Below are 15,341 nucleotides of genomic sequence, written 5' to 3' on the forward strand. Positions count from 1 at the left end.
GACCTCTGCTACACAATACCTGGGCTCATCGCTTTTGGGGAGCACCTAGCTTGGTCCCACTCTCAGGGGTGGCTGCTTTGTGCCTCCGATGGGTTATTTCATCAAGATGTCCCTCTGGAAACCATCCTCTGGGATGAGCGTGCAGCTAGTGGGAAGAAACCCTTCTCAATGATGTATACTTTCCTACTGAAACAGAAGCAGCATCTTTAAACACAAACAACTTCTAGCTTACAGCGTGGTAGTCCCTGAGCAGGAGATTTGAACCAACCTCTTCAAGCAGCTTTAACTAAAGTCACACAGCAAAGAAGCTGTTGAAGACAGAGCATTGTTTTCTGTATCACAGCGGCCACATGATCCGCTTGGATTAAATATCAGGTAGGCTGGTGAGAAAAAATAACTTTGCTCCTCGCCAGAAAGAAAAGTTGGACAATTCATGTCAAACCCAGATCAGTTGCAAAATGAAAGTCACCAATAAAAATGCTTAAAAAGTAGCATATTTTACCAAATACAGATGTTAAAGCATCATTGGAAAAAAAAAACAAAAAAACAAAAAACCAAACCAGCTTGTAGTATGAAACCCTCCAAATATATGTTAAAAAAAAAAAAAGTATAACAGAAAATTCTTCCATATTTTTGCTCCCAAGAATAAAGACCAGGGCAAATCAAACAACTGCTGTGAGTTCCCACTTCCCAGTTACCACCCTGTGCATTTCCTTGGTACACTGAAGACAAGACACAGCCGGGGACATTGTTTCTTGTGGCCAGGGACCAGGGCTCCCCATCACCCTCACACATACAATTAATATTAACAGTCTGTTCTGAACATCGAAAAGATCTATTCTGCTCTCATCAGAATGAATGATGCTTCCTTGGATGGAAGTGAGAATCTAATTGTTAAAAATTCCAATTATTTTAAGATTGAACAATATAAAGGACATTCAGGTTCTGAATTGGAGAATCTGATTTAAAGAAATCATAATCACCAACATTTAGGCACCAATCTACCCAAACTCTTCAGCGAGTCCTTTTTAACAGCTCTGACTTTAATTAAAAGCAGAATCCTGGCAAAGGGGAATTCACACTGACGCTTGGTTTTGCAGATGTCTATCGAAGCCAGATGGAGCCATCCCCACCGCTCTCACTGCAAGGCAGTACTAACTCCGCATTTCCATTTTCCAAAAGTCAGTTTGTTTTTCTGTCCTGTAAAAAGGCTTTTGCCTTGGTTACTTTTGCTTTTTGTTTAGCTTGCGCAGAAGACATTTTGCACTTGGGATGAGCTCAGAGAGAAGAAAGTACCGATGACTAAGGAAGAGTGTTTGGTTTTCTTTCCCAATCTGTTAATAAAAATAGGTGCGTGGACAAAATAATTCAGTTGGAGATGCTGAAAGGCAGAGGACAGGTTTTAAATCCTACTTTTCCTTTTAAAAAGAAAAGCCAGGCTCACGGTGAAGAGAAGCAGCAAATCAGTTCACGACATTTCTTTCCTTCTGTGACTGAAAAAAGTTTATTTAAATGATCATTATTGTTGTGTAAGAAAATAAAGCCATGTCACTATGAGCAAGACCATGAGCCACTGAAGAAGAGCTTCTCCCCCTGCTAGTGCTCAGAACATAGGGCTGCTTTCGTTAGATTATAAAGCAGCGATGCTCAAAGCACAGTATGTGGACCAAAGGTGATCCTGAGCATCCTGGTGATCATCCGCATCACATCACTTTAAAAGCATTCTCGATTAAGCACTTGATAAAGATGAATCATCTTCAGCAAGCTAACAGCCATTCAAAAAGCACAGAAACAGCCACTTTAAAAACAATGAAAACTCTTAAACACCTGCCCGAGGGATGAAAAAACTAGTGTCTAGCAGATATTATCTTTTTTTATTAAAGGGCAAATAAAATTGAATCAGGGAGTAGATGTTTTAAAGCAGCTAATGCAGAAGAGAAAGTGGGTTGTCATCCAACACCTCACTAAAACATCTTTCCAAATGATACATTTCAGGCCCTACTCAAAGCACATAAAAATAAAGAAATAGCTATTAAAGAAGTTTTGATTGAGCCTCTGGCTGGTGCTCAGGAAAAGGACTTCATAGATTCATCTCCAAAGCAAAACAGCGGAACTGGGGAAGGAGCCACCAAGAGAAGGTGGCAGCATCTCCCAGCGAGGCTGATCTTCCATCGAGCAACTGGCTCAAAACCAGTGGTATACGAGGCTTCCCAGTTGGCTTTTGGGCCTGTGGTACCTGTTAGCATCCCCACTGTAGCATCTGAGGGTGGCTTCAAGGCTGCTGATGGCACCTGAGCCAAGCTGGGCGCGGTGGGAGCTGGGCTGCCTCGCCACAACCCAACGAGCTGGGCTGGCAGCCGAAGAGCAGGAAATTAGTTTCCTGCAACTGGTCGTTTGAGGAAACAAATCTTCATTATGCATAACGTGTGTCTGAGCTCTCAGACAGCAGACCTGAGCCTCTGACAGCTCTGGAGGGAGCAGCATCGGTGTCGAGGTCTTCTTGCACCCCAGCACCCCCAGGGAGCTGCAGGATCAGGGCTCTGCCTTTCCTCAACAGCAGTTAAAGAAAGCTTTAAAAAAGTGGTGACAAGCCAGCGAGGTGGTCTGACATGCACAGTTACTGCCCCTGCAGCTGAAGGTGGTGACCCATTGTGACTGGATTTTCAGAATGTCTTTTTGACTATAACTGGTGTCTTAAACTGGACACCTGGTCTGGCTATGGGAGGAAGGCACCCAAGCAGAGTCCCTGTCCTCTCTGCTGCATGTTCAGTTGAAGATGCAGACTCAGAAGAAAACATCCAGCCAACACCGCCACTCCCAACACAGCCCTCCAGGAGAACTCCCAGCTGCAGGAGCCTTTCCCAGGGTTCCTGACTTGCACATCACAGTTTGGGGGAGCACTGAAGGGCACAGCTCCAGCCCTTCCAGATAACTTGCTATTTCGCTTAGATTTAACTCCTTCCCTCCAGATCCTTCAAGCTCCCGCTGTTCATGGTCATGATGTCCCACCATCTGCCTTACCACATCTATAACTTCAGAGTCCATCTTTGGGGTGAAGGCAGCCAGATGCTGGGCATCCCAGCAAGCACCTGCTCAACACCCATCACTTCTTCCTCCCGTGCATCTCCAAACACACCTCCCCGAGTCTTCTTGCATGGATTAAAATGCACCAACACAATGTGCATACTGCCCAACTTCTCTCCTGAACAACCCAACCCAGCTTCAACAGTTGCTCGAGTCATCTTTCTGCTGCCTGATCTCTAGGGTCGTTTCCCTCTCCTCCTGCTGAGCTCTCACATCCCGTCAACGTTTCTCTGCAAGGAGGAACACTGCACACGGTAACACGCAACAACTAAGCCCAAATGGACAGCAGCTGCAGAGACCTTCCTGCTCAGCCACTCAGATGTCTGTTTAGATGCTATAATATCCACTCATTTGCAGGGGGGACAGCAGCATTTAATCCTCAAAACTAGTTTGTTTCAAATACAAAGCCTCTTGCAAAAACTAAGGCACTGGTTTCCTTAGTGGCATGGTCTTGTTCACAGGATCCTGTTGACTTCTCCAACCCCCTGCACAAGACTGGAAGCAGTCCACATGAATGTATTTTTTTCTGCTTTTTAAGGTTCTTTTTAAGGATCAGGTCTAGTTGAATTTATAACCTACAAACTTCCTCTTATGCTTCCTCAATGCTCAGCCCAAGGTAAGACCTGAGGTTGACAAGAACATCTGCTGAGAGAGGTGCAGTCAAGCCAGCATGATGTACCAGCACAGCACCTTGCAGTGGGGAAAGAGCGATGCAGAAGTAAAATGCAGCTTTATTCTAGTATAAACTCCATCTACATTTCACAGAATCACAGAATCATCTAGGTTGGAAAAGACCTTGAAGATCATCTAGTCAACTATGAACCTCACACTGACCGTTTTCAACTCCACCAGATCCCTCAGCGCTGGGTCAGCCTGACTCTTAAACACCTCCAGGGATGGGGACTCCACCAATTTGAAGTATTTTACTTTAAAGAGCTTTTTCCCTCCCTCCAGCTCTTCAAAGAGCTCATTGACCTTGCTGAATCACTCATCAAGGCACATGCACCACGTCAAATGGAAGCAGAACCTGGCCAAGCTGCAATATTTGCTCACCCACAGCCCCCATCCCCACAAATGGTCTCCACAGCAGTAAAGCCATATGGATGACAGTAGTCCCTTCCCCAAATACCATACACTTCACCCAGTACCCCACCTTCCTCCTGCACTACACCAGCACCAACTCATACACTGGGCAGAAGCACCCGGATAACAGAGAGGATGGGCAGGAAAGGGGATATGTCACATCAGCCTTGATGGGCATCTATAAATGCATCCAAAGAGCAAGCCTGAGAGTTAAATTCCCTGTCACTGAGCAACAGTCTCAAAACAAAAAGCTGGTTTTCCTCTAAAACTGCCCTCTGCCTTCGTCCCCAGATAGCCCTTCCACGTCCCCCAAGAAATAATTTACCTCCTTCCCCAGCGAGCACAACCCTCAGCTCCGTGGGTACAACTGTCCTCTCTCACACGAAGTGTTATTATATTTGGATGAAACTCAGAGCAACTGGCTGAGCTTGTAAGACCGATAACGCATTTTGTCTCAGAACCGGAGGATTTACGCATCAAAAGCTTGTCTGCTTCTCCCCAACTGTAGTAGTTTATTTGCTACCAGATATTGCTCCCCATAAAACACGTCTACCTTAGACATCATGGGTAAAGCATCATAGAACTTGTAAATGCTCTCCCAGAGAATAATTATTCCAGCCTGCCTTATTCCTCCATGTACATCCACATACAAAAAACCCACCCAAATATCTGCTTGCCCTCAGAATGACTCTGTGTGAAAAGGGAACAGGTCCCTGACCATGCACCAGTGGTTCCTCACCACAAGTAGATCATACACGTGTGTAATTTAAGTATGACAAATCCATCTAACCACCGACTGGAACTGCGAGAGGTCCACGCATCGCTTGCCAAATTCCCGTAGCATATGTAATTCTTCTTTCTTTCTTTTTAATCACTTCATAAGCCACAGAAGATTTAGACAGCAATATTAAAGGAAAAGTCACTGGTCAAGGGAGAGAGGAAAATACTGGTGATGGTGCCAGCCCGAGGACAGGGGATCTCCATGCTTTGCTCTTGGAAAGACCTGATAGGATTGATATATTTGCTTTAGCTTTCAGCAGGGAACTTCAAGGATTTGGACTACAAAACTGAGCTGAGCTGAAGCTGAAATAACATCACAAGAACTGAGTTCTGGAAAAGGAGATATGAGAAGTTAATACTATTAGTAACCACTGACCTGTCTAATCACATCACTGACCTGCATCTAAATGAGCAAATGTATTCCTGAAACCTGATGTGGTTTGCAGCCCACAGTAAGGTCTTGAGGCGAGAAACCTATTGGCTGTAATTCCATAATTTCATGGCTTTTGGTTTATATTAGCTGGGACCAGACGTTCTCCGCTGTCCCTGAAGCTTCAGTGTCCTCTGTATTTGGTACCACGAAAAAATTGTCACTAAAGCACAAACCCAAAGCACATCTGAATAAATTTCCTCTCCTTGGCTTACTCAACCAAGCATTTCTGCCATCAGGTCTACACAAGGTTTCCAGTATCTGCAGTTGCTGATGGAAGCTCCTGTGCTACAGGGAGGCCACTGCCACCCAAAGTTGGGGTTGCTGGAGACCTTCCATCTGCTCTTCTCTGTTTGCTTCCCACCATCAGACAGCAGGGACTTTCTCTGTTAACACACTCTCCCAAAACGCTGAGGATGGGGGGATAAAAAGCTAATATCAGCAAGAAGGATACTCTGAAAAAGGAACAGGCAACATCGACTAAAAACAAAGATGACCTCGTGGCACTCCATCCTTCCAAGGCACCTCCTGGCTCCCAGTGATGACAAAGGAGCCTGAACGTCCTCCCTTCCACATCTTCACTTCCTTGACTTGTCATCTCCTCTTATTGTTCTGACCAGGAGGAGACAAACTCTCCAGCAGCAAGCAATCTGCCTCCACATCTGTTACATAATATTGATCAATCAGAGCAACACGGGTTTGGCTGGAGCTAGTAAGCACTCCTTGCTCAGAAAAAGATCCATTTTGAGCTCTAAAAGTAGTAATTTAAAAGACCTAATATGTTATCTGCTTGATTTGAAGCATTTATTTTACTGAAGGAGATGTGGATCAACCCAACCCTTTCATAGGACCAAATATAATCAAAGCAGAGATGTGTTTAAAGCCATCAACATGAAAATTGTTCCTATAGATTCAGGTCCACCAGTATTTGCAGTAACTGTGTTTAGCTGTAATTAGCACTGCTTGGCCTCAGCAGAGACATGATGTGGAGGAAGCCCTTAAACTTAGCAAGCAAACACCACTGAAAACCTGAACCCAGGCTGCAGACTGCAGCTGCAATCCTCCTGAAAGCTGAAGCTGTGGTTGCTACACCCTGAAGACCAAGGGCTGTCAACGTATTTTTGAGGCAACCACCAATTCAGTACAGTTTCCTGTCTGATTCAGGTGACAGGTACATCAGTTGCTGGTATCAGTTTTTCAGGACTGAATTTCAATAAAAATTAGAAGGACCCAAGAGTAGTCGATGTCTGTGCACTGATAGTTAACACTGAATTAACATAAAAATGAAGCCTCTCTAAACACCTGCAAGAGGAAACCTGCTTGCAGAACAAGCTACTGAAAAAAAAAAAAAATTACTATTAAGGGAGGTAGTTGTCAGAAATAAGACGGCGGGTGGATGTGTTTATTTATATACAGCAGCTCCAAGTAGGGGTTGCAGGTCCCAACATGCTGCATGGTTTCTGTAAGCAGTTGACTCCTTCACGTCCCCAACCCGCAGTCAGCTTCAAGGGCTGAACGCTGGAGGTGTGTGCTTGGTCCTGACGGGTTGTGAAACACTTCATACAAATCCCAGGGTATTTTTAGCATGAAGCAGGCCACATCGATGACATCAAATTCCATGTAGAACTTTGAAGCTTCATAGGAAAGATGTGGGGAGAATTGCCTGTGGGATTTAGGAGCACCAGTAATTTGTGATTTCTGGTCTCAGGGCAAGCTCTGCGTTTCCAAAAAGCCCTCCAAGGGTCAGCTCGCACATCAACAAATGTCAAAATTTTATAGAAATCTTTAAAGGTTTGAGAAGGACTACAGCTGCTGATGGCTTCAAATAAGGGTGCAGAGAGGGGGGATGAGTCTCTGGAGCCAAGGAGCCAGCGCCAGGCCCCGAGGGAATGGCCTCAAGCTGCCCAGGGCAGGGTCAGGCTGGCTCTGAGGAAGGATTTCTGTGCAGAAGGGGCTGTTGGGCGTTGGAATGGGCTGCCCAGGGCAGGGGGGAGTCCCCGGGATCCCTGGGGGGGTTGAAGAGTCAGGCTGAGCCAGCGCTGAGGGATCTGGGGGAGTTGGGAACGGTCAGGGTGAGGTTCATGGTTGGACTGGAGGAGCTGCAAGGGCTTTTCCAACCTTGATGAAGATGAAGAAACTGCAGGAGCAAATCTTTCAAGTGAGGGAAAAAACACTTCTTGGCTTGGTCACCATCCAGTGCAAAGCCACCAGGGTGAACCAGTGCAGGACTGGGATTGGTCCTGCCCCTTCGCCTCCTCTTCGCTTCTCCTGCAGTTTGCTCACAACTGCGTGTACCCAGTGCGAAGATCAAGCTATGGCACCAAGGCATGTTTTTGAAGAGCGATCTTTATGAAAGAGGGTGGAGGGTCCGACCGCTGCAGCAGCAGCACTCAGATGACAAATTAAATTTCAAGTTAATACGGGAACGCATACCAGAGGAACGAGCCAACCACAATTACTGACTCTTATCTCGCAGGAAAGATCTTTCTGTTATTGTGGGTAGCACCGAAAACATCAGCTTGGTGATCAGCACTGCTGGAACCAGTGAGAAGAAAACCACACGTGTCAAGCTCTTCTGCAAATCCACGGGGCATGTCGGCTTGGCTCCCACCTCCCAAAAGATGTTGTCAACACAGCTGGAAGAGGCTCAGGGAAGGATACGGATGGTCCGACGGTATTGAAAGAAGGTATGTGGTCTTAGTACTCAACCTCTCACCAAAACACGGCGCTCTGCTCAGCACTGGTATCGATATGACTGACACCTCCACGCCTGGATGGTTTTCTGCCCTTTTGAGTAGCTCACTGTATGCCTGTACTTAACTCCAACCATACGCACAACCGGAACATGCTCAAAAACCCCACTGGTGCCAGGACACACACGCTGCCCAAACGGTATCTGCATCAGCTGGCAATTATCAATCAGTGTATCTGGCAACGTTTTGCATACTCAAATAAATACAGATGGCTCAACACAATGTCCTGTCTCCATCACATCGTACACCTTGCTCCTGCTGCTTCCAACACACACCAGTGCTCTTCCTGACTCAGGCTCATTCACACGAATGGTGGGACCACTGATGTCCCTCCTGTCTCATCGCTCACACCCTGCACCTGATGCTCTGTGTCATGGGGATTTATTTCAGTAAATGAAGAAATTCTTCCTCTTTGTTTTCCCCTATCAAAGCCAATTTTTAAGAAAAAAAGTACATTACACAAAGCATTTTAGATGAACATCCCAACATGTTTACCTTTTCTACTGTCTACAAAAAGAAAAAAAATTACAAGCAAATTACTTAATACCATCAGGTTTAGTCAAATTTTAAATGAGGACGACAGGTTTAGCACCCAAGCAGTATTTTGAGTAAAATAAAAAGTTTGCCTTTCTACATGAAACCTGGTTTTAAGTCACCCAAGCTTCAAGTGATTCTTTCATTGCTCTTCCTATTCCTATGAGACATGATAATTTTAAATATTGGATAATTTGAGTCTCTGCAGCTTGAAGGTTTCTTCAAAACGTCAGCTTCTTGCTTTTTGTAGACAGACTGATGACACTGTAGCTAATTTGCTTAATTAGCGATTTGCAGAAAGATCTCTCTATGAGAATGTGAAACCCTTCAAATGAAATGCTTTAAGTGGAGAATCAAGAGACCATCCATAATGATTGTTTACTCCCATCTTCTACGTATTTTTGGGCCACGCTATTTCAATCAGCATCTCCTCTGATTGATGGAATTACTCTTCCTAAACACAGAGCTGAACTCAGCAAGAGGCCAAGTAAAACTGTCCCAAGTTTCTCCTAACAGAAGGATGGTGCTTTTTAAAAGAAAATTTTGCTGGGATTAGAAGGAAAGGAGTCAGCACATCAAATAAACACACATTTCCAGACGCCATCGTGCAGCCCAGAAGGAGTTTTCCCCTTGACTTCAGTAGCTTTGTTTCTATTACTCCATCTTTCCTTCCCCCGAGCACTTGGCTTTTGCTGACCGCTGCATCCAGGCACTCAAATCTTTCTAATGGGTGCTCCAGTACCGTGGAGCACAGGGAGAAGGCTTGCACAGATGTTCATTTTGTAAGAAACAATAATTCATGCAAATCCCTGCTCCAAGCAAATTCCACAGTAGTGCATCTTATCGTAAGCCAAACAAAAAGTACAAATACATTTGAGAACCGTAAACCTGTATTAAAAGAATTTGCTCTTGTTACAGCTTGAATTTCCCCCTCTCCCTCCAACTACTCAGCCAGGAAATGATCCGACACTAAACAACAACCAAACCACTAATTCCACCAGTGTTAATGAGAAGTGCAAACCCCAACTGCAATATAAAGTGAAGCCTGTGTTAAAGCACAACAGATATAACACACTTTGCGTTCACCCGTGATACTTTCATACACGTTTACAGTCTGAATAAATGCAAGAATAAAATCCTGGATGTGATGCTGGTCTCAGCAAATGTGTCACCAGGCTCCAGAGTGTAGCATCCAACTGTGCTGTATTTTTGCAGATTGCAGAGGTTTGATACTTGGGGGGGACACTCAGAGACAGCTCTACCACCTTCCCAAGCTTGTAAATTGAAATGTTATGTGTGTGCAGAGCAAAGCCTGGAAATGCATAGGGTCCTCTTGCCTGAGTAAAGTCAAGATGACTTTTTGAGGTTTTTTGAATGCAAGGAGAAAGGTTGACTCACATTTAGAGTCTGCACGGTGACCATGGTGAAGACCCCCTTCCCCAGTGCAAGAGGAGGCAGAGACCAGCACTGACCGTTGCACCACCCTGACGATGCTTCTGAGCACAACAGCCATGGCAGAAATGACCCAGCAAGACAAGAACCCAGATATTAAAGTATCATAAAAGCTACTTATAAATATATTTAACTCCGCACACATTTGTATTTTCTTTTCCACGTTTGTCCAATAGGTTAGTGCTTTCAACACCAGGGATTTTCCTCCATTTCATTAATCAAGAATCGGGTACTCTCTTGCCATATTTGGAGATAGACCAGCTTTCCACAGAAGCTCAAGATGATGAAAATAAACTCATAAAATATATTTTTAGTTTTTGTTGGGTTTGGGTTTTTTTTAGATGGCAAGTTAGAACCTGAATTCCAACTCAACCACTACGTTTCAGCAGAACAAAAAAATCCCTATGCTGAGTGCTCTCAAATAAGAGTCATGCCCCTTCCAACTCCGCACCAACAGAGACCTTATTATCCATTGGGGGAGGAAGTCAGATTTTTTCCACTTAGTTATGTTCCCAGGTAGTTCTTAAATAAGATTTCCCTTCCCTCTGTGTTTAAAGGGACACTTTAACACAAGCTAATGCCCTGGCCCTGTGCTGCTCCACCGTGCCATCGTTGTGTACTGAGCCCTAAAATAGAGCAATGACTGGCCAGCCACTGGCCACTGCGATTTTATTTCAAGGAGAGAACAAATGCCAAGATGCCAGAATTAACAACGCTTCTTCCTACCTTAATGATCATAAGTAAATCATCCACCTGCATGTCATTAGGAGCCCATGAAGGTTCTTCCAGCGGTGCCCCCTGCAAACAAAACAAACAAACCAGCTTTTAAACCCAGAGTTAAAATTCAGCAACATCTTTGGAGAACAGTATTTTCAGTGCTGCCAACCAGGCAATTCTGCCTCATTTTACTTATATGCAAAACTCAGCTTCTCATTAGTGCTCAAGCTAGAGATGCAGTTGCAAAAATTAAAAGAACTTTTAAATACAGAAAGCAAAATTGAGGGAGTTTCCAGGGTTAAAAGTGCTTTTGAGCAAGGCAGCAGCAGGTGATTACAGGTCAGCCGCAGCAGTTACAAAAGAGAAGGAGACTCTGATGTTCACAGCTTCCCTTGATACGTGCACTGGCGTTTGGGGTAAAGTGAAGTTGAGGAGGGTCCACAGCTAGAAGATAATTTTTATCGTAGTTAAGGTACCATATTCAACTTGGGCTCCTCCGAGTATGTATTCACCCAGACACAAGCAGTTGTAGCAGTTGAAAAAGCAGTTCTATGGACGTTCATTTATTGCCACCCCAAGGGAAGGGGCCAGGAAGCCACACGGTGGTCACTGGGGCTTCTGATGGCCACGTACCAGTGAGGCAGCCACCAGCGGAACTCCCCAAGCCCCAACCTCTCTGGGTACAGACTCTGGCTGTAGGATCAAGTGTGGTCCTAAAGGGAACGGGCTGAAGCTTGCCCCTGCAGTTCAGGTGACCTGCAGTGAGGTTTGTGATGTTTTCAGGTGTCTGCACAAACCAGGCTCCCTCCCCACCAGCTCTCAGACGTGGGTCCCTTGCTCCACCAGCAAAGCTGCACCGCAGGGCTCGTGGTTTACTCCTGAAGTCGAGATTGTTTCTGGTTGATCCCCACTTTTACATGACAAGCCAAGCAGCTCCCACTCTCTCTATCTCTGCTCTCCCTCCCAAAATATTTTTTCCCTACATCAGCTTTGAGGCAGCAGCAGGCTCCTTGCAGGAGTTTGCAGAACCAACCCCTCCTTTGACTAATCCCATCTTCTGGGCTGATGCTATAAAGTATGAAATCAGAGACCTGAGGCACTCCTAGATTTAGAGTTGAATATATTCAACCAAATTAATATTTTTTTTTCTGTCGACGTCTTTTCTCCCCAGCCTTGGGCAGGATGCGACCCAGCCATCTGCTCTGTCGGTGCCAAGTAGCTGAGGAGCTAAGACATAATCCCTGGGTGATCTCCTCACTGTTTTTCATCCTACTCAAGTGTTGACTCGAGCACTTGTTCAATTAGACAAGTCTCAGCACTTCAATCAGATGGGCTCACAAGGCTGATTTTTACCTCTACAGAGAAGAAAAAGGCTGATTTAGTCGAGTGTGATAGAACCAGGAGCTTCAAAGCAATGAGACCTGGAGATCACGTCTGCTCTGAAGTCTGCCAGAATCGCTGCTTAACCCAAGCAGACCACCAGCAACTTTGATTTTAAAAGGAGTTGAGAGCGAGCAGATTAAAGACATTGGATTTGGCAGGAAGGAGAAGAGCTGGGTTACTTTCCTGATATATCTTTTTTAAGGCAACCAGAGAACGGCTTATGTGCCTACTTTTTCTAGTCTCTGGCCTAAAGTCAGCAGCCCATAGATGTGCTGAATTCACTGGTCCCCCCGCACCACTTGCATTTTCCTCCTTATGATCCAGCATTTCCCAACACTTCCAACAATGCTGCTGTCCCAGGGCAGAGGGGTCTGGGGGCTGTAGAAACACAGTCCAGCCTTCAGACCGTCCTCTCCTCCCTGCGCAGTGGGGATGAGGTCCTTCTGTCCCTCAGCTATATGCATTTAAAACTAAGGGGTAAATTTTACAGGATCAAATTAGGAAGTTGGCGTAAGAAGCTGTGCTGTCAATATTTTCACAGTTCATTTATTCCTTCATTCACAAAGCTGCCAGATTCAAAGTGTGGCCTCAGACAGTGCTAAGTGCAAGAAATTTCGGAAGACTTTACATTCATCTCCAGCTTCAGAAAGCCTTGACGGAATGAAGGACTCCCCTTCCCTGTGGGTATTAGCATTATCTGAGGGGTAAAAGGGAATCAGCAACGAAGCTGAGTTTTTACAAAGCTCTGAGCAAGGCACACGCAGTGTGTGCTCCCAGCCCCTTGGAAGACAAGGACATCTCTCTGAAGGAAAAACGTACACTGGGAGGTAACAAAAAAAAGCAACTGCAAAGGCAGAATGAAGCCAAAAGAGTTTATAAGCTTGTAAAAGCTTATAAAAGTCAGTGCAACATGTTCGAATGGGTTTTAGAGCAGGCTGTGTCTTTAGATGGCTGTAAAAACAGATCAGTAACAGAAGGAGTAATTCATGGTGTATGACTTGCAGTGACTCATAAACCTCATTCCTTCTGACAGGTAAGGAACACGGTGCAGGCAGGCACTCAACTCGCTCGAGTATGTCAGAGTAGAAACACCTTCTGTTGTACATATTTATAAAATATCTTACATCCACATCTCTTCTTAGAAATTAAGTCACGTGGCCTGAGCGCAGAGGAAACACAATTGCCAAAGAGCAAACATATACGACAGAACTGAAAGGAGGTGGCGTGTCCCACATTTGGCTTATTCCCAGCCACATACGAGCTTTTCCACTCATCTGCCGCGCCCCGACCCCACTGCGCCCCAACGTGCCAGCAGTGTAATCCGCTTGCCAGATAATCCTCCAAAAATGCAGCATCCTGAGGATCTGGTGCAGTCAGCTGACTGCAGTAAGCCATGGCTGCAACCCACTGGCCTTAGGAATAATGATTACTATTTGCAAATATTATTTCTGTATGTTAGTTGCATATGGTTGGATGAAAGCAATTTAACCAGGTAAATGTGCTGTTATCCATCAACAGTATGGATGGCACACTGGATATAGGAAGGAGCTTCCATTCTCTACAGCCAAAATCCAGTTTTCCAAGTCTGGCAGCATTGGGAAATCCAACACTGACCAGATTCAGGTGTTTCTGGACAATGTTGTAACATAAAGTCGCTTCAGAAAGCTTCAGTCATGAAAGAGCCCTTTGGACTCAGCAGCCAAGTGTCTTCCAGTCCGGTGCTGGGCCAAAAGATTAGAGACTCCTTTGCAAACCTCGCAAGCCACAAGAACAGTTGAAGGAGAAAGGCTGCCACGTGCTCTCGGATTTTAGATTCACATGACAAAATAGTTTTATTGGTAAGAAATCAGGTGAATTGGTTGTGTTTGTGTGGGTTTTGAGAGCTGCAAGCTTGCAAGCTGACCTGCAGGCTCCATCCCCTGGAGATGGACTGGTCCATCAATGGGAAGAGCGCAAGTTAATTCCAGAAGAGAGTTCAGCCATGCTTGTACCTCAACAAATAACAGAGGCAGCTTATCTCGCAGAGCTTGGGAGCCCCAAAACTGCAGCTTGACTGATGGTTTCCCACCATGAAACAGGAAAATGCTATGGATGGTGAGTGTCGTGCTTGGGAGTGAACAGCTCGTCATTCAACGGTGTCCAGACACCTCACCTGAGAACAGGGCCCTGCCACGAGTTATCGAGAACTGTAGGATGTTCCCTCCCTAAAAAAAAAAATTACATCAGCAAACAGTACCTATAAAAAGATGGATGGGACCACAAGAAAGGTGCCATTCCTTGGTGTTTCTTCTCTCCCAGGAGAGCTCAAGCAGAAGGTTGGTGACCCAAACCCAATTCAAGAGCCTGGTGCCCTGTTTTACCCACTACATTAAGCTGCTAAACCTCTGCAGCCAGGTTGTGCCACTCTCTGTAGCAAACAGGCATTCTAAAGGCATGGGAATGAATACTTCGGTGGACCCACAGGCATTCAAAATGAGAACTTCACTTAAGATGAACATTTCTGCTCATTATGGAAATGATCACCCTGCTTGTTATTGAAAAATTTATGGCGCAACACCATTCCTTTTGTAAAAATGAGGAATACAAGCTCACAGACTAAGAGGTCTCTTTTGGAAGAACCCCACTGAGAAAGTGCTTTGGGAACGGTCGCATGAGGTGAGACTTCAGACAACATCAGTGGGTTTATTAATTGAGTATGTTAATGGTATAAAGCATTACACACAAAAATGTTCAAGATCTGGGGTTGGCAGAGGTGGCCTACAGTTATAGGACTCCTCTATCTCTTATTAAAATAATTAAAAGGCGGGTATTAGTTGGCTAGACATCCCCAAATCCTGCTGCCTGCATAATCCACCTGAAAGCCAAGTGTATCAAGGCAAATTAAAGCTGCCTTTAATCCATGCAAATCTCAGCACAGGAATCTTTTATTCCCTTACCTCCTGCCGCGAGTTTAGTCCTGCCCCACACCCCTTCATGCTGCCAGAGCTGCAGGGGCAAAACAACACAAAGCTCCATATTTTAGTAACACGGAGAACAAATTTTGGACCTTGTGCACATTTTGGTGTGGATGCAGCTTTACGCTTTCCCAGCTGAGTTGAGACCTAACGCTGTTCCACCCCGTGCTT

At 45.2% G+C, this 15,341-nt stretch overlaps 1 protein-coding gene across 1 annotated transcript in view; it reads right to left on the reverse strand.

The window, feature by feature from the left end:
* PTPRA (protein tyrosine phosphatase, receptor type A) overlaps positions 1-15,341 on the reverse strand; it is a 95,073-nt gene that overhangs the window by 53,153 nt on the left and 26,579 nt on the right. The window contains exon 2 of the mRNA XM_026846895.1: positions 10,843-10,914. Within this exon, the coding sequence (XP_026702696.1) occupies positions 10,843-10,914 (72 nt within the window). The remainder of the gene's footprint in view (positions 1-10,842; positions 10,915-15,341) is intronic.

This window comes from Athene cunicularia (genome assembly GCF_003259725.1).
Source record: "Athene cunicularia isolate RWA chromosome 4 unlocalized genomic scaffold, athCun1 chr4_part1, whole genome shotgun sequence".
NCBI lineage: Eukaryota > Metazoa > Chordata > Aves > Strigiformes > Strigidae > Athene > Athene cunicularia.